The sequence below is a fragment of the Macaca fascicularis genome, chromosome 2 (assembly GCF_037993035.2).
Source record: "Macaca fascicularis isolate 582-1 chromosome 2, T2T-MFA8v1.1".
Classification (NCBI taxonomy): Eukaryota; Metazoa; Chordata; class Mammalia; order Primates; family Cercopithecidae; genus Macaca; species Macaca fascicularis.
The window spans coordinates 83,103,040-83,123,500 of NC_088376.1; the positions used below are offsets into that span (position 1 = coordinate 83,103,040).

At 36.9% G+C, this 20,461-nt stretch overlaps 1 protein-coding gene across 9 annotated transcripts in view; it reads right to left on the reverse strand.

Moving 5' to 3' along the window:
- The window catches only part of PLD1 (phospholipase D1), a 205,492-nt gene that overhangs the window by 24,287 nt on the left and 160,744 nt on the right, over positions 1–20,461 (reverse strand). For all 9 annotated transcript variants that reach the window (XM_065540177.2, XM_005546385.5, XM_045386628.3 and 6 more), the window contains 2 exons: positions 13,226–13,339; positions 11,162–11,211 (listed from right to left, as the gene is read on the reverse strand). In XM_065540177.2, the coding sequence (XP_065396249.1) occupies positions 11,162–11,211; positions 13,226–13,339 (164 nt within the window). The remainder of the gene's footprint in view (positions 1–11,161; positions 11,212–13,225; positions 13,340–20,461) is intronic.

Below are 20,461 nucleotides of genomic sequence, written 5' to 3' on the forward strand. Positions count from 1 at the left end.
TATGGCAAGAAAGAGAGAGAACAGGTTTGTGTGTGTGTACAGAGGCCCAAAGTAGTGATATTCTAGTAGCAATGATCACATCTAGCACCCAGAGTTTGCTTTATAAATACAATTTTTCACTAAAATAACCTAGGTTCCTTGGAGAAATGGCTGATTGCAGGGCTAGTGTTGGGAATATATGAGTCTGGGACACCTTGTTGTGCCAGTAAAAGAAGACGATTATTGGGGACATGTCCAAAAAACATCAAGCCACCTTTAAAAGGCCCTCATTGGCCAAACCTGGGCAAGCTGAACTCCAAGATCTTAACTCATTGAATAAAAGAAGCTGTAAATCCATACTAATATAAGTACATAAACGGGGAAAAAGGGAAAACTTTCCTTACAGTAAAATTCCAACTAATTAATTTAAAAGAAACTAATAAATGTAGAAAAAAATGATGGAATCAGAAAGTCAGCATTTGGTAACTATCACAATAATTGATTCAGAGAATGATTAACGCATGCTAAAACCAGGAGGTCAATGGTTGATAAGAAGCAGGATATTTATATACACCTAAAGTGTTTTCCTACAAAATACTATTAATTATGAAGGGGAAAATAGTGGAGAATTCTGGCAGACACCACCTTCACTAAGTGATCAAAGTTAATATAACCAGTAAGGTTGTTCCTGCTATGTTACAGTAAGAACACAACCTCACTTCTGTGATACTGCTCCAAAAAAGTATAACTTAAATCTAATCACGAGAAAACAACGGATGTACCCAAATTGAGGGACAATCTACAGAGCAACTGGCCTGTACTCTTCAAAAACATCAAGATCAGAAAGCTCTGCCACCCCCCAATCAAAATGATTGAAAGATAATTTCATATTAAAGAAAAATAAAGACACATGACAACTTAATGTCACAAATGATTGTGAACTGAATTCTAGCCTAGGAAAAAGCCTTCTTCCCTCTTTTGCTATGAACATTCCTAAGACAACTGGCAAAATTTCAATAAGTTCTATAAACTGATAACAGTATTATATCAATGTTCATTTATTTTGATAATTGAACTATACTTGCTTAAGAGAATGTCCTTGTTTTCTCAGAAACATACATACATATTTAGGGGGAAATTGGTATCATGGCTGCAACTTATTCCAAAACGACTCAGAGTTAAAAAAAAAAAAATCCAACATCTATATATCAATGTATCTTTCTATTAAGAGAGAATGATGAAGCAAAGAAAGTAAAATTATTACAACATCTGGGAAATTAGGATGAAGGATATATGGCAGTCCTGGAAGTTGTTCTATAAATTTGAAATTATTTCAAAATTAATTTTTTTTAAGATTAATGATACTGACTAGCTGTCAGCAGCTTGAAGGTTTAGGCCATGTCATATTTGTAATTTTCTAAAGCACATCTATGTGCCATGTCAAAGCAGGCCTAGAGAGTATCAGCAAAACATCACTTAGTAAGATAGCCTGTCAGCCCACAGTCCATACCTACTTCCCACTCATCCTTGACTATGCAATAATTCTTATGAAGTAATTAAATCTTTATTTCTTCGTGAAAAATGGCCTTGGGAAGAGAGCTAACAGTTGGTACCAGTAACATGATCTAAAAGAAAGATAATGGTTCCTAGCCAGAAAGTGGACATTTTGGACAAATGCGAGTGTGGCCTGCCAAATGCTATGGGGACGCCCATTTATGATGTGAATAAATTCACCATGAACTCTATATGGAAAGAAGAAAAAACAAATAGAGAAAATATTTCAGCCAGTACTTTATTCTGTGAAAAAAACTGGCTCAACATGTAATAGGTACAAAGTTGGTGATGTTAATTTATGTTATGAGGATATACCAGAGAAACATATGCTTTTTGAAGAAAATATAAGCAAACCAGGAGCATATATAAGCATTAATGTGAAGAAATAGATAAACAAGTATAAGAAAGAGTCCCAAATTATATAATGTCATGGAGGTATCTGAGAACCTGGAGATTTATTCAGATCCCAGGACATACCTGTTGTGATCATTGGTGTGTGCATCACACACACCGGGGCCTGTCAGGGGAATGGGAGGCTGGGGGAGGGATAGCATTAGGAGAAATACCTCATGTAGGTGATGGGTTGATGGGTGTAGCAAACCACCATGACACGTGTATACCTATGTAACAAAACTGCATGTTCTGCACGTGTACCCCAGAACTTAAAGTATAATTAAAAAAAAAAAAAAGAAGAGAAATTCAATACAATAGACTCGATATTTATAAGAAAATTTCGTGAAAGGACATCAAGAATTGTTACAGGCTTTTGTTACTTAAAAACTGGTAGCACTTGGTATATGTACATATCTAATCCTGATTGAAAACTTCTGGCCCTTAAATCATACTAAATTGGCTGCTAATACCGAAATTAACAAAAATTATAAAAACGATAAAGAAATGCTTTAAATTAAACATTAAATCTCTGAAGACTGGTGTATCAGATAATTACATACTAATAGTTGCTGGTTTTCTTTTCAGGAATTTTAACATATTCATAGCAGCAGTTTTGTTATTCTAAATAATTAAAACAGTAGAGAACTATATTTCTCTATCCAATTAGAGATTAGCTAGTTCATGTATTTAAAACCCACTACATATACTAAAACAAAGCCAACAATACAACCTTGTACTTTAGAAACAGGCATTATGTAATTAATCTTTTCTCTTTGTCTAGCATATGAACATTTTCCCCACTGAGATGCCTTATTTTTGACTGTTCCCAAGGTACTTGGAAATCTTTTTACAAACAGGCTTTGCATTGAAATTACTTCTTGTGTTAAAATCCAATTTGTACCCTTGAATAGGCAAAGGCAGGAAAAGGGTCTAGAGCCAAAGGAAATACCTTATAATAAGCCCAGGACATTTTTACTGTTGAAAACGTAATAGGCTTGTTTTGATTTTTTGTTTCTTCTCCTATATCCTCACCTGTGCTTTTTTACAAGCCACTGCCAGCGCTGAATGATTTTCCCGATTTTACTTTATCAATATATCTTTTATAAATTTACTCATTCACTGTCATCTTCATTTTAGGCCTTCAGAAAACAGAGACAGAGATAATACTCCGGCAAATCCCTGTCCTACATACAATGAGATACAACTTTTGGAAGTATTCGTTATTGGTGATGTACATATCTTTTGTCTAAAGTTGTTTTCAAAAGTTTTGCAGGTTGAGCAGACCATCAGTGAAAAATTGCTGAACACACAACACCAGTATATGTACATTTTGAAGTTATATACATGTATTAAAACTTGTCACTATTTTTAATTTGTCACTGTTTTAAATTTGTATTTAAAGTTTCCAAATCATTTAAAAATTCTTAAAATTTATAAATTTTATACTATAAAATTCTCTTCTTTAAAGTGTACAAATCAGTATGTTTTATAAGTAGTACATTCCCAAGGCTGTACAACCATCACCACTACCTAATTTCAAGACATTTTTATCACCCCCCCAAAAATCCCTATACTCATTAACAGTTACACCCCATTCCACTCTCCCCTACACCCTATTATTCTACTAACTGGCTCTATGGATTTGCCTATTGAAGACATGTTATAAAAATGAAACCAGACAATATGTGGCCTTTTATGCCTGGCTTCTTTCACTTAGCGTAAGGTCTTCAGGGTTCATCTGTGATGCAGCATGTGTCAGTTCAAGCCTTTTTACATCTAAATAATACTCCACTGTATGGATACACCCCATTTGGTTGCTACATTCATCAATTAATGGACATTTGGCTTTCTGAATAATGCTGCTATAAACATTCGTGTACAAATTTTTGTGTGGACTTTTGTTTTTAATGTCTGAGTAAATGTTAAGGAGTAGACCTGCTGGGTTATAGGGTAATTACATTTAACTGTTGCGGAACTGCCAAACCGGCTTTCCAAAGAAATAGTACCATTTTTCATTCCCAACAGTAATGTGCTAAGGTTCCACTATTTACACATCCTTGCCAATACTTTATTATTATTATTGCCATCCTAGTGAATGTGAAGGTGTGAGGTTGTATTGTGGGTTTGAGTTGAATTTCTAGTGATTAGTGATATTGAGTTTTCTTTCACGTACTTATCAGCCATTTGAATATCTACTTGGAAAAACACCTGTTTAGATCCTTGGCCCATTTTTTATTTTTTGAGTTATTTTTATTTTTATTATTGAATTGTAAGAATTCTTTATACATTCTGTACACTAGTCCCTTATATATATGATTTGCAAACAGTTTTCTCCCATTCTGTGGGGTGTTTTCACTTCCTTGATAATGTTCATTGGAGCACAAAGGCTTTCGAGCTTTCATGTTTGATGAAATCCAAATTATCTCTTTTTATATGTTTGCTTGTGCTTTTGGTGTAAAATCCAAGAAGCCATGGTCACAATGATTTGTGCCTATTATTTTCTTCTGGGAAATGTATAGTTTTAGTTTTTATATTCAGGCCTTTGATCCCTTTTGAGGTAATTTTTGTATATGATATGAGGTAGGGGTTCAACTTTTTTTTTTTTCTTTTTGCACGTGGATATCTAGTTTTTCCAGCACCATTTGTTGAAAAGACTATTCTTTCTCCATTGAATTGTTTTGGCACCACCTTGCTGAAATTTTATTGACCATAATCATAAGAACTATTTTTAGACTCTCAACTCTATTCAGTTGATCTGTAAGTCACACTATTATTGTAGGTTTGCTGCAAGTTTTGAAATCACGTATGTGACACCTCCAATTTGTTCTTATTCAAGATAGTTTTGGCAATGCTAAATGCCTTGAAATTTCAAATGAACTTTAGGATTTATCAATTTTTTGCAAAAAGGTAGTTGGGATTTTGATAGGGATTGTGTTGAATGTATAGATAAATTTGGAGAGTACTGCCATCTTAACAATGCCAAGTCTTTCAATCCATTAACAGAGTATCTTCTTATTTATTTAGATCTTCCTTAATCTCTTTCAATATTTTATTATGTTCAGCATATGTATCTTCCACTGCCTTTATTAAATTTATTGCTAAATATTTAATTCTTTTGATGCTATTTCAAATCGAATTATTTTCTTAATTTCATTTTCAGTTTATTCATTGTTAGAGTATAAAAGTGAATTGATTTTTGAATATTCATCTTGTATCTTGAAACATTGCTAGACTAATTTATTATCTGTAATAGTATGTGTGAATTCCTTTGAATTTCCTGCATACAAGATCATGTCATCTATAAAAAGAGGTAGTTTTATTCTTCCTGTTCCTTTCCCTTTAAAAAAATGTATTTGTCTTGCTCAATTGTTGTGACTAAAACCTCCAGTACAATGTTGACAAGAGTGAACTTTCTCATCTCGTCACTGATCATAGAGGAGAAAGCTTTCAGTATTTCACCATTAAGTATGATGTCAGTTATATGTGACATCTACAAATACCATTTATATGGCTGAGGAAGTTTCCATGTATTCCTAGTTTGTTGAGGTTTTTTTGTTTTGTTTTAATTATTTTGCCAAATAATTTTTCTGTGTCTAATGAGATGATTATTTGCGGTTTTTGTCCTTTGTTCTATTAACATGGTGCATCACATTGATTGATTTTCAGATGTTAAAACCAACCAGGCATTCCTGGGAAAAATCCCATTTGGTCACGATGTATAATCCTTTTTATATTGTTGGATTCAGTTTAGTAGTATTTCACTGAGGAATTTTGTGTGTACATTCACAAGGAATATTGATCTGATTGATCTGTGGCTTTCTTTTCGAGATGGAGTCTCACTCTGTTGCCCAGGCTGGAGTACAGTGGCGCAATCTCGGCTCACTGCAACCTCCGCCTCCCAGGTTCAAGCGATTCTCGTGCCTCAGCCTCCTGAGTAGCTGGGACTACAGTTGCAGGCCACCACGCCCAGCTAATTTTTGTATTTTTAATAGAGATGGGGTTTCACCATGTTGGCCAGGATGCTCTCGACCTCTTGACCTCGTGATCCTCCTACCTCGGCCTCCCAAAGTGCTGGGATTACAGGTGTGAGCCACCGCACCTGGTCCTTTTCCTTTATTATAATGACTCTGGTTTTGGTATCAGGATAATACTGGACTCATAGAATGTGTTGGGAAGTATAGTAATACATTGCTTAATGATGGGGATACGTTCTGAAAAATGTGTCATTGGGTGATTTTGTCACTGTTTGAACATCATAAAGTTTAATCACACAAACCTACTACACTAATCATATAGTCTACTACATACCCAGGCTATATGGTATAGCTTATTGCTCCTAGGCTACAGACCTGTACAGCATGATACTGTACTGAATACTGTAGGCAAGTGCAACTTAGTGGCAAGTATTTGTGAATCTAAGCATAGAAAAGGCATGGTAAAATCATGGTATAAGAGACCAAAAATGATACACTTACATAGAGCACTTACCATGAATGAAATTGCTCTGGGTGTCAGTAAGTGAGTGGTGAATAAATGTGAAGACCTAAATTATTACTGTGCACTACTGTGGACTTATAAATGCTGTACACTTAGGTTACATTAAATTTTTAAATTTATTTAAAAATAAAGGAATTGTACCATGACATGAGTATGACTGTGGCATAATTTGGTGATAGGAATTTCTCAGCTCCATTATAATCTTACAGGACCACCATCATGCTGCAATCTGTTGTTGACTGAAATGTCATTATGCAACATGTAACTGTATTCCTTTCTCCTATCTATTTTTGGGGGGAAGTATACGAAGGATTAGTGTTAATTCTATTGCGGATGGTAGAACTAACTAGCAAAGCCACTGGGCCTGGGCTTTTCTTTGTAGGAAAATTATTGATTGCTAAATTAATCTCTTTACTTGTTATTGCTCTATTTATAATTTCAATTTTTTCTAGAATCAGTTTTGGGAGTTTGTGTCTTTAATACAATACCATTAATGGTACATATCAACACTGGGCCAAGAGATGTCCATTTAATATTGTTTCTGAGTGTATCTGTGAGGGGTTTTCTGGATGAGATTTGCATTTGAATCCGTGGATTCATTAAAGTAGATTGCCCTCCCCAATGTTGGTGGGCATCATCTAATCCACTGAGCACCAGAGGAGATCAAAAGACAGATGGAAGAGGAATTCATGCCTTTTGATTCTTGCTTTTCTGCTTCTGTTGGAATCTCGGTCTGCTCTTACCCTTTTACTGTGATTAACAACATTGGCTCCTCTGATTCTCAGGCCTTCAGACTTGGATGAGAATTACATACCCAGCTTTCCTGGGTGTCCAGCTTGCAGATTGTGGAACTTCTCAGCTTCCGTAATTACTTGAGCCAATTCCTCATAATAAATCTTTTCATATATATATGAAAGATAGATATATAAAAATATATAATATATAATATAAAATTTTATATATTGTTTATATATAGCACATAAAAATATATATCTATATATTTATAATATATAAATAATGTATAAATATATATTTTATTATATATACATCTTTTCATATAGATAAAAGATATATATCTATATATTATATAGATGGCTATATAACTATATAATATATAAATTACTTATTTATATATTATTTAAAATATTATCTATAATTATATAGATATAACACATATTTATATATTTTATTTTTAATAAATATTTTATTTAATATATATTAAATAATATATATGCATATAATATGTAAATATATAAAATATATATTCATACATGTATCTTTTATATATATGAAAAGATTTATCATGAGGAATTGGCTCAGGTAATTATGGAGGCTGAGAAGTTATATTTATATAATTTCTTAATTTATATATATATATCTCCTATTGGTTCTGTTTCTCTAGGTAACCCTGACTCATACAGTGTCTTTAAAGGAATTTATCCATCTATCTGGGCTAATTTGTTGGCATACAACTGTTAATAGTATTCTACACTCCATTTTATTTCTGTAAAGTCAGTAGTAATGTCTCCTCTATTTCTGATTTTGGTGCTTTGAGTCTTCTCTATTTGTTACTTGGTCCACCTAAAAGGTTTGTCAATTTTGTTGATCTTTTCAAAAAGCTAACTTTTGCCTTCACTAATTTTCTCTATTTTTTTCTATTATCTCATTTATTTTCCCTCCAATCTGTTATTTCTTTTATTCTGCTTGTTTTGGGTTTATTTTTCTCTTCTTTTTCTACTTTCCTAAAATGTAAGGTTAGGTTATTGATTTGAGATTTCTTATTTTCTATTAAATAATATAAATGTTTATAGTTATAAATTTCCCTATAAGCATTGCTATAGCTGCCTTTCATAAGTTTGGATATGTTGTTTTCATTTTCATTCATCTCAAAATATTTTCTACTGTCCTTTGAAGTATCTTCTTTGATTCTTTGCTTATTTAGAAGTATTTTGTATAATTTCTACCTATCTGTGAATTCCCAACATTTCCTTTTATTATTTATAAATAATTTATTATTTATTATATTATAAATTTATTTATTTATTATTTATATTATATTTATTATATTATAAATTTATTATATTATATTATAAATTTATTATATTATAAATAATATATTATTTATAAATAATTTATTATTTATAATTTCATTCCACTGTGGCCAGAGAACATACTTTATACAATTCCTTAAATGCCTGTACCAAATGAGTTTCTTACACTTCACTGAGGAGCTCTGCGTATGTGTGTGAGGGCCACAGGCCTTACATGCTCCGGCATGCAGTTTATAACTCTGTCTTAGGCTTCACTTTCTGCTTGCACAAAGCCTCAAGGTCAGCTAGAGGTGAGAGCTTAGGGCCGTCTCAATCCTTTCCTGAGCATGCGCATTGCCCTGGGCATGGGCACAGCCCTCTACGTACCCATGACCTTTCAGATTCCCAGGGATACGTTGGAGGTTTCTAGTGCCCACTAGGGGATCTCCTTCCTCAGCTTTTCCTCTTAAGATTTTTAGTCAGCTTCTTGCTCACTCAACTGTTACTGCCGCTTCAGTTAGCTGTGATGCTAAATAAATGTTGCTGATTGTTTTTGATAAATACTCAGGTTTTTTTTTTTTTTTTTTAGATGGAGTCTCGCTCTGTCGCCTGGGCTGCAGTGCAGTGGTGCGATCTCAGCTCACTGCAAGCTCCGCCTCCCGGGTTCACGCCATTCTCCTGCCTCAGCCTCCCGAGTAGCTGGGACTACAGGCGCCCTCCACCACGCCTGGCTAATTTTTTGCATTTTTAGCAGAGACGGGGTTTCACCGTGTTAGCCAGGATGGTCTCGATCTCCTGACCTCGTGATCTGCCCACCTCGGCCTCCCAAAGTGCTGGGATTACAGGCGTGAGCCACCGGGACCGGCCATAAATACCCAGGTTTTTTAAAAAGGCTACTTGCACTGAGCAAGGTCTGAGTCAGGTGAAATAAATATAAGTACTTAGAATGGGAGTTTAAAGGGAAGTGCCAGACGGGTCACATAATGACAATACTGTGAGAATTGTTGGGACATGGGAGCCTCAACCCTGATCTGCTCCCTCCAATGCCTGCTAGGCTGCTGGTTTTCACCCTGATTTGAGCAGCTGTTGGCTTTTAAGACTATTCTGGAGCTGAGAAGAGGGAGATGGGTATACGGCAAGTTAAAATGCCACACAGCTTGCTATTCTTACCAAGATTCAGCTGTTTTTCTTCATTAAACACTCCTTGGATTGTTACAAGCCTTTAATTTCCCCGTCCAAAGAAGTTGATTGTGACAACTTTTGTCAGTATTTTGTTGCTTTTATGTAGGACTGTATTTTTGGAGATCCTTCCTCTGCCATTCCTGCTGATGTCCTAATTTCTTACTTTTAAACTAAAAATATACAGACTTGGAAAGTCTATTATTTTCTACCCACATTCCAGTACATCATCCAGTGCACCCCATTTGGGAGGCTACCAGTATAAAATAAAATCTTCCTTCAAAAAACTCAGTTGAGGTTTATATTCTCTCTGAAGGGCATCACATGATTAGGACGAGTCCTTCTGCCTTTTCCAGACCTCCTGTGGCAGCTCCATTCTCTTGGTCCGCTGGATTGAAACTCAGAATTAGCTGACACTTCCCTTCCTCTCCAGCTCCCACATTCCCTCAAGTCTTCCCTCACAATCTTATCCACACATGACCCTCCTTTTCCATTACCAATGTACCTTTGTCTCTTGCCTGCCACCATCTCTACCCTGTTTACCAACAGTAAATGAATCTTCATATAAATGTCAGTTTGATGAGTTTGCTCCAGGGGCTCAGAGGTGTCCACCAAACTCTTCTTGCCTTCTGGATAAAACATAGCCTTTTTAGTGTGGCTGTCCAAGTTTTCACAATCTGGACCCAACTTGAACTGGAAGTCATACAACTTGGGTTCTGACTCCAGTTTAGTTTGTTTTGATTGCACAGAGATATAGGGCAATATTGAGTGCCCACTATATGCTGAACCCATAGTTCAGGGAGATATAGATACGTAAACCTCTAGTTACAATATATTGTAGCCAAGAACTAGGTAGAAGAATCAATTAAGAAGACATCTGAGGCCGGGCATGGTGACTCACACCTGTAATCCCAGCACCTTGGGAGCCCGAGGCGGGCGGATCACCCGAGGTCAGGAGTTTCAGACAGGCCTGGCCAACATGGTGAAACCTTGTCTCTACTAGAAGTACAAAAAAAAATTAGTTGGGCGTGGTGGTGCATGCCTGTAATCCCAGCTACTTGGGAGGCTGAGGCAAAAGAACTGCTTGAACCCAGGAGGGAGAGGTTGCAGTGAGTTGGGACCATGCCATTGCACTCCAGCCTGGGCAACAAGAATGAAGCCCAGTCTCAAAAAAAAAAAGAAGACATCTGTGAAAGCGTCTTTGAAAAGTATAAAAAATTGCATTCAGTAGATAAAGAAGAACAAACAACTATAATATCTCATGATTGTTATTATCAAAATAATTATAAACAAAAATAAATAGAAATTATAAAGATGCTCAGTTTTTATTACCTATTTAGTCTTGGTGTCTTCATTTGAATAATGGTTTGGGCAACTTAATGAGAATAAATGCTTTATTACAGGTGAACATTTTGTGGGGTACCTTTTATAAATAGAGTTCTATAATCACACTGTGAAACATTAATGATTACTGATACCTCGCCTTCATAATAAAAAACAACCATATGAGAAAAAAAGCAGTTACTTACGCTCTGCTTTTAACTGTCCAAGGATGGAATTTTCTCCTCTGCACATGGTTCTGAAAATATGTAAAGGAAAAAAATAATTACAGAGGTTTCAAAACAACCAATCCCATGTAGTATCTGTAGGTTTAATTCTAACACAAGTAAAAACAGAACAAGTGCTTCTATGAGAAGATGCTACGTATATTTCTAAATGCTAAAAAGTTACATGAATATCACTTTTGTAATGTTACTAATGGGACATGATAGTTGTTTTGAGTTGGGTAAATGGAAAAGTTATGTCAGATTTTAGAAAGAGAGGCTATTGAAAAACGATGGGTCATGAATGAACTTTCCCTCTTACAAAACTGGATAACAGCAAAGATAAATTTAGAATGCATCAGTAGATAAGAATACTTACAGAATCACATTGCTCTCAGAGGTGAAAAGGGCAAGCACTTAGCAGAATAATTTACGAATTAAACTATTAGAATGGGCTGTCTCTAAAGTCAGCAAAACCACTTAAAAATGAAAAATATAGTCTCAGATAAAGGACTCTGCTAATGATTTTGTTTCTTAAGACTCTGATAATCGTTCATGAATTATAAAATCTGACAAAACCAAAAATTCTATGCTTCATCTGCTTGTTCTATGAGAGTAATAAAGAGTATACTTATGCCTGAGAAATGCTGATATTATTAAAGATGATGCCAGCAAATAGAGATGTTTTTGCATAGTAAAAGGTTATAGATTTTGTTTCTGAACAAAAGCCAAATGTGTTACTTCGTTCAGCTGGTTCGAAGGCAAGAAAATAGTCATAGAAAACAATTACAATTGACAATATTGCAAAAATAATATTAGAATGGTGAATGAAATTGATAAAATTCAATTAAACATTATGTCAGAGCCTTAAATACTTGAAAAGCTTTTTTTTTTTTTTATCATTTTGTAAATCAGATAATATTAGAAATGTGCAAATCTTCAGTCCAAGTATATAGGCCAAAGCACAGTTAAAGCTCTCTTGTACTGCAACAAGGCAAAGCACCCTGAAGGAAACAAACAAAATATATCCTTGAAATGCTGGCAGATAAACAGATACAAGTCTGAAACATCAGTGAGAAAAAAGAGCATTAAAAAAAAAATTTCCACTACAATGGTGCACTCAAACTGTGCACAGATCCTCCAGCAGGAGCATCTGGGGAGGGGCCCAAGCAGGAGGGCATCTAAGCCTCCACCCCTGATTTGACCAAGGCCCTGACCCCTAATCTGCTTTACTTACCAAGGGTTCTATGTAAGGTATCGTTCGTCCTCTCCCACCTTTCAAAAGGGTTTGATTAGAAAGGTGAGAAACTACAGGTGGTTCACAAAAATAAGAGATTTTGGTTAAGTGACCCTGAAAGAAGGTCAGAGGTGCCTTTCCAGCCCTTTCTATGCAGGCTCTCTAGCCTGTGCTCCCCCCAGCCACCAGCTAGCACTTTCTAGCCCTTTTCACAATGCTCCACTGACCATATCTGAAGCCTTAAGAGGAACCCAAGTGTGCCCTTTTAAATACATATAAAAACTCAGCTTTTAAAAATATCAAGCACAAAACTTTCCCTAAAATTTTAACAAAGATGTGGTAGAGAAAACAAAATTCCGGAAATGTATTTACTAACAGAAGCTATCATTATCAACCTTGTTGAAGGACTTGCTGCCTAAAAAATCATAACCAAACACAAGCAAATCATACCATTTCAGGCATTTATTTTTTCTCTATTTACTGCAAAGTACATGTAAATCTCAATAGCTATTTAACCACTTAAAGATAAGTTTCAATCAACATTATACATATATAGAAATAGACAATAACTATACAAGAGGGACTAATATTTTAGTTCGTTTATGTTTGCCATGTGTCTTAGGCCAATCATTTATCATTGTAGACTCCATTTGAATTTTACCAACTAGCAAACAGGCCAAGATTTGAAAGTAAGATAAAGTGTTCATTCGTTCCCCATTCCACTGAATGGAGGCAGAGAAACACTGCCATTCTCTTCATCAGCTTACACGCATGATCCAAAGCTCAAAACAGACCATTTAGAGTTTTGGCACCTGTAGTTGAAGTGCATGATTGCCTGTAGAGCATTTCCTCCGCCGGTTGAAATGTCTCCTTCGAACCCTGGCAGAAGCGGTATCACGACATATACCCGGTATTTCTGGTTTTCCCTGCAAAGGTCAGATGCAGAGAAATTCACCCAAAAAATAAAAGGTAGTATCAGCTTTAAATGACAGCCAAGCAATTCACATGGTTTTTGAGATTGAGTGAATGGCTTCCTACAACACGTCAACACGTTCTGTCACATTTCAGGACTTGGGAGGGGGGTGCTGTTGGACTGGAGGACAGAAGTTGTCATCCAGGCTATCGCTTCATAGCCTGAATAACAAGCTGAACTTGGCAGTAAAGTAGAAATTGTACCCATTGTCTCTCTACAGCATAATCGCTCGTAGGACAAAATGCAGTGTAAGAAATCCTTGCTTGGATCCCACGGAAAGAGGCAGGGAGAGGAGGCTATAACAAAGTTTTGAAAAAAGATGTTATCTTAATAGTTAACACAGTACCTAGCTAGAGTCATGGAAATAGTAGACATTCAGTTAATAATTGTTGAGTAAATCAGTTCTCATAGCCAAGATCTCAGGGGCAAAAAGACACACTGGATCTATTATATTTTCCAAAACAGAAGTCATCATTATCTACTTAGAAACTCTGAGTTTTCAGCTGTAAAATGTTACTCTAGGCCCTTTAAGAATTCTGAGAGGCCGGCCGGGCGCAGTGGCTCATGCCTGTAATCCCAGCACTTTGGGAGGCCGAGGCAGGTGGACCACGAGGTCAGGAGATCGAGACCATCCTGGCTAACACGGTGAAACCCCGTCTCTACTAAATATACAAAAAATTAGCCGGGCGTGGTGGCGGGCGCCTGTAGTCCCAGCTACTCGGGAGGCTGAGGCAGGAGAATGGCGTGAACCCGGGAGGCAGAGCTTGCAGTGAGCAGAGATGGCGCCACTGCACTCCAGCCTGGGCGACAGAGCGAGACTCTGTCTCAAAAAAAAAAAAAAAGAATTCTGAGTGGCCAATATGTACATTTAAGCCCCCTGCACATACAACACAGTATTTCATGTCCCACTGTCTCAAGTGATTAACGACAACCTTTGACGGAAAATGAATTCTACTCAATGATATAACAATAGAAGAAGAAAGTGTAGGTTTCCCTCTTTGACAGGCATTCAGAAAGTCAGAAATTTGAAGTATGCTCCAAATAGGTACCATTTATTCAGAATCAAAAGCTATTAACATTCTTGTCTCTATTTATAGGATATACAGGAAGAAGAAAAAGCCTCGAAAGGAATGTGACATACACTGTGATCAATGAATTTCGCCGGGATATCTGGGAGGACTACAGTCACACAAACGTGTGTTGTTATTGGTTAATTTTCAAGTCCGATCTACTTAAACTTCTCATTTCTAAAGTGCATTTTCTTCTAACCAACTAAAATTTTCTCTCATGTGAATATTATAGTACTCTTTGGGGGATCAGATTTTATTACTGATGTCTCTGAATGTCGATGTATACGTGAGGGCAAGTGGGGAGAGAAGTTCAGGGCAAAAATGACTACCAACAACAGAATTTGGAGGCCTGTGACAGTTTGGCTGCCTTGCTAAGAAACAAGGAAATTAAGTAGGTTGATGTAATGGCATAGATTAATCACTAGATGGCAAACATAGTTTGAGTTGGAAAGAAAACATTAAAAAATGTAAACTGTTCAAGTTTGCTGCTTGATAAGAATAAAAGGCTCATATCCCTATATGGTGAGCAGGATAGTGAAAAAGAACAGAAACAAACAAACAAACAAACAAACAAAAAACCTAAGCTATTAAGCTATTTCCCCACAGCCAACATTTAAAACTCAAAATAAATTAAACTGGACACTTAAAAATGGATGTCATTTGGCCTCAACTGCCTTTTCAGAATTCAGGATTATACTGCCTTACAGTATAATCCTCCCATAACCACAGCCCAGTGACAGGAGACTACCACCTTTGTTCAGAGGTACACCTTCCTACTAATAAAGCTTGGCTTATCAGCCTTCCGGGCCTCCAATGAATCCCACTTCTTCTAGGTCACCTTATCGGCTACTTCCTCTGCCAAGCCATCTTGGCCCTTCCAGTCCGAGTTGGTTTATTCTTGCCTCGGCACTCACAGCACATGGCTAGGATGCCTGTTCAGCACTCTTTCTGCTTCACACGATAGTGATACACACATCTGCTCTCTAGGCTACGTGATAAGCTCCTTGGAAACACAGGATGCCTGTCCACATATCTTTCTGGTTTTGATAGTGCTCAATCAAGAACCCTGGCACATGCTATACACGTGGTATTATTTGCTTTAGGAGGATGGGATCAGGTTGGAAAAATGTTTCTGGGGAAGTTTCTGGTAGAGAAGAGGCTAAGCTGAACAGGAGTTTTTTTCTTTAAATTAAATTACATTTTATTTGTAAAATGTATATAATATATTACATACTTTTTTCTTTAAATAAAGTTATATTTTCTTTAAATTAAATTACATTTTATTGTGGTAAAATATATATAATATAAAATTTGCCATTTTACCCTTTTTTTTTTTCCTAAGATGGAGTTTCGCTCTTGTTGCCCAGGCTGGAGCGCAATGGTGTGATCTTGGCTCACCACAACCTCTGCCTCCCGGGTTCAAGCAATTCTCCTGCCTCAGTCTCCTGAGTAGCTGGGATTACAGGCATGTGCTACCATGCCTGGCTAATTTTGTATACTTTTGTATTTTTAGTAGAGACGGGGTTTCTCCATGTTGGTCAGGCTGGTCTCGAACCCCTGTCCTCAGGTTATCGGTCCACCTCGGCATCCCAAAGTGTTGGGATTACAGGTGTGAGCCACCACGCCCAGCCCCCATTTTTAAGTGTATAGTCCAATGGCATCAATTACATACACAATATTGTATAACTATCATGATGATCTATCCCAAACCTTTTCAACATCCAAGACAGAAACTCGGTGACTATCCAGTCATAACTACCCTGTTTTTCCCTGCCTGCACCCCCTGGTAACCTCTAATCTGCTTTGTCTTTATGAATCTGGTGGTTCTGGATTTTGCATGTAATTAGAATAATACAATACTTGTCCTTTATGTCTGACTTGTTTCACTTAGCATAACATCTTCAAGGTTCACCCATGTTGTGGCATGTGTCAGAATTCCCTCCTTTTTAAGACTGAATAATATTCCATGGTATGTACATATCACATTCACCTGCTGATGGACACTTGTGCTGTTTCCACCTTTTGGCTATTGTGAATAATACTGCTATCAGTATTAGCATACAGTATCTGTGAGTCCCTGTTTTCAGTTCTTTGGGGACTATACTCAGGAATGGAACTGCTGGGTCATGTGGTCATTCTATGTTTAGCATTTTGAGGAACCACCAAATAGATTACTTTCAAATGAGTAACATATGCTCATAGTACAAAATGTAAGAGGTAGATGATTATACAGTGAAAAAATTCTCTCTCACTCCTTCATCCTGAGGGCAACTCCTGTTAACAGTTTCCTCCATGTTCTTTTAGAAATAGTGTATGAATTTGTAAGAATATATGTACTTTTTCCTTCTACACAAATATTAGAATACTATAAACACTTTAAACACTTTTCTGAACATGATTTTTACCATTTAACAGGGTATCTTGGAAATCCTTCCACATCAGAACATACTTACTTTTTAAGAACAGGGATCATGTATCTGTACTTTAATATTTAATATTCTACCATGTATCTGTACTTTAATATTTAAACCAGTTCTCTATTGACAGGCATTTAAATTGCTTCTAATTTTGTTTCTATTTCAAAATAAATATTTTGATATTTATGTTGACTAACAAAAGTAATGTTGGAAAAATCTTACAAGTGGTATTGCTGGTCTTTTGACACAAATGTTTGTGATGATGTTTGTAAGGGACAGTTCTATTTTATCCTTTTTTTAAGCAAAAATGATTTTACAAGGGAGATCTCATATGTAGGATATTGAGAAATGTCCTATAAAAATATTACAAGACATTCTTGCAAATTTTAGTTTGTAGGAATCAGAATATTCACATTTTCTTGTTTTTAGGACTCTCTTAGCTCCATTTCAAACCCTTTCCTATTTTACAATATAGTAGCTCATAAATTTCCTGAATGATGAAAATTTTGAACTGTGTTCAGCAAACTTGTGGAAACTATTTAGATTTTCGCTGCTGTAGAAAAAAGGGCTCTGGAATTTCAAATGCAAAATTGTGGTTGAATGTAAGCCAAAGCACAGAAGATTCCATGGGACACTATGTCCAATCTGCCTCCTTGATCCAATCCACAGAGGACAAGAGTTCCAGCTGCTGAGGAATCTAATGCCCTTCGGAAATACTGAATCCTCACAACATGGGGTTTGGGGAAATGATAGCAATCAGCTTAGGGTAAGAATCTGAGCCCCTAGTGTATAAAATATATATGATCTTAAAAGCAAGATAATGGCTAGTGGGCACTAAGCCCCGGATAACTACCCATCATGCCAGCAACCACTTCATCCACATTAGTTCAATTTCTATAAAACAGCATTCTCAGGCTTCTTGTTAAACGTTTTTCTTCAAAATTCACTAACTCTTATGGCAGTGCTATGTATAATAGCTAAAAATTGGAAATAAATGTCCAATAATAAAGGGATGGTTAACTACATTATGTTATAGCCATTCAATGGAATGATCATCTTGCAGCCACTAAAAATGACCACTATGAAGGCTCAATAGCACGATACTGCTGGTACTGTGTTAAATGACCCCAATGTAATGTTATAAGACAATAAAAATGTGGCAGGCCAATGCTACAAAACATTATATCATTTTTCCCTTTAAATGTGTTAACTTCCCCCACTCTGTGACCGGAGAAACAAAGCAGGCATTGCTCCCGGGGTGGCACTCTCACCCCGGAAGAGTGGTGAGAAGCAGGACACAAAAACATCAACTTCTTTTAGATTTGGGGAACTGGAGAGAGATTCTCTAAGCGGAGGCAGGAGTGTAGAGAAATAAGAGCAAGACTTAGGGCAAAAAATCAGTCCTTCGGCCTCAAGCTGAATTGTGGGGAAAACAGGATAGACCCCACTCTCTTTTCAATGTGAGGATATGAGAGCCAGGAGGATCTGAGCCTTGCTTTCAGGTGAACTCCAGAGCAATGTGGAGCATGTCGTCCAGCAGCTATGCGATGTGGCAGGAGCAGAGGAGAAGTGGTAGAGAGGCAGGTCTGAAGGTGAAGGCTGACATCCCCAAGCTACATTAAGCCAATGCCAGAATAGGCCCGAGGGAGATCAACACCAGTGCCTGGAAGCCCCTTTCCAAAGATCCAGGGGCCCATAGCATCAAGATCAAGGAAGGGATGTGGAGGGAGAGGAGGCAGGAGTAGAACCCTGATGCTGAATACAGAGGGGAAATAATGAGAAATCACTGAATTTGGCCACGTTATCAGGAAGTGCCAAAACTAAAACCCCTCCTATTGTGTGGAAATGCGCTTGAGCTAGAAATTCAGATGAGCTCTAGGAAAAGAAAATAAATTACAATTCAACAGAAAATAGTAGTGTGTGTATTAGCCAGGCGTAGTGGTGGGCACCTGTAGTTTCACATACTCAGGAGGCTGAGGCAGAATGGCATGAACCTGGCAGGCAGAGCTTGCAGTGAGCCGAGATGGCGCCAAGGCACTCCAGCCTGAGTGACAGAGTGAGATGCCGTCTCAAAAAAAAAAAAAAAAAAAATTCAAAATGTTTGTGATTGCTATAAAGCTGCTTGTACCTTTAAAAGCAGAGTACGAATGTACCATGTAGCTGGGTCACAGCAGTGATGTACCTCTACGTTCCTTTTCTTGTTTTTGTCTGCTGCATAAGCCCCTCCTCCTTCACCCCCTGGTCCCTCCTCAGCATGAAGGACAGTTAGGAGAAGCCTCGTCTGCTCACAACTGGGTCTCAGGGTCTGGCAAGAAGGCCCCGAGGAAGCCTGATATGCTTCGCTAGTGACAAGACACTTTACTTTTTGAGAATTTGGGATTTGTAGTTTGTATTTCATCACTGTGAACTTCAAGAGCTGCTATAAATTGTATCGTTGTAGATTTTGCAGCAGTGAATACTGTCAGAAATAAGAATTGTGGTTAGGGCTTAGTGTGTGTATGTGTGTGTAAAGAGAACTTTATACTATGGTGGTATCAGTTATGCTGGAATTGGACCTATAGCTTCTTGGTCGTTTGGGACATAACCCCTTTTATTTTGTGCTTGGCAAATCCTTTAAAAGGAGAAGATCCTTCTGGGCTTCAGTTTCCTCATCTGCACATGAAAGAACTGGCTAAAATCATGACTAGTCCACTAGAAATGCTGGCTCTATTTAGCACTGACTTTACCTATCCTCTATGTGACTTTATAGATTTTGAATTATTATATATTGTGCACAAACACACATCATTTTTCTCATTGGTTATCTTTTGAAAATGGCAAGCTTTCAAACTTAAGAATGCTGAGGGATTCCCCTGCATGTTTGACTTAGACTTCACCCTGGGCTTGATCGTTTTTTGACCCTGAGTGGCCCCCAGATGAGGTTAGACAGAACCTTATATTAAACTGTTCCCAGTATGGCCCAGTCCGTTTTCACTCTCATTTTTCTTTAAGTCTCCTTCTTCCTTCCTCTCTTTTCCAGGGCACATGCTCAGGCTCAAAATGATTGCTGGCCTCTGCCTTGTGCTAATCTTTACATTTCTCTATCTGCTGAGATTACCATTTTATACAATTTTTAGAATTAGAATGAAAGCATTTACATGATCTAAATCAAAAGGTCTCCTGCCACGATCTGTTGTCATCTGTGTCCCAAGGTAACCTCTTCTCCAGGAATCGTACAGAGCTTGGGAGTTATCCCACAAGAAAAAATGTGAAACCAGTGATTGGCATACTTAGATAAAATGTGTTTTATTCTTTTTATTATAACTGCAGTTAAATTTTCTTTAAGACAGTGTTCCTGAAACGAGCCCAACATGTCTTTTCAGTTTGGTACAAAATTATAAGATATGGTAATTATGGACATAGATTTTCTTTAAACCCAAGAACTTTTTTTTTCTTTTTTTTTTCTTTTTTAATTTATTTATTATTATTATACTTTAAGTTGTAGGGTACATGTGCATAACGTGCAGGTTTGTTACATATGTATACTTGTGCCATGTTGGTGTGCTGCACCCATCAACTCGTCATTTACATCAGGTATAACTCCCAATG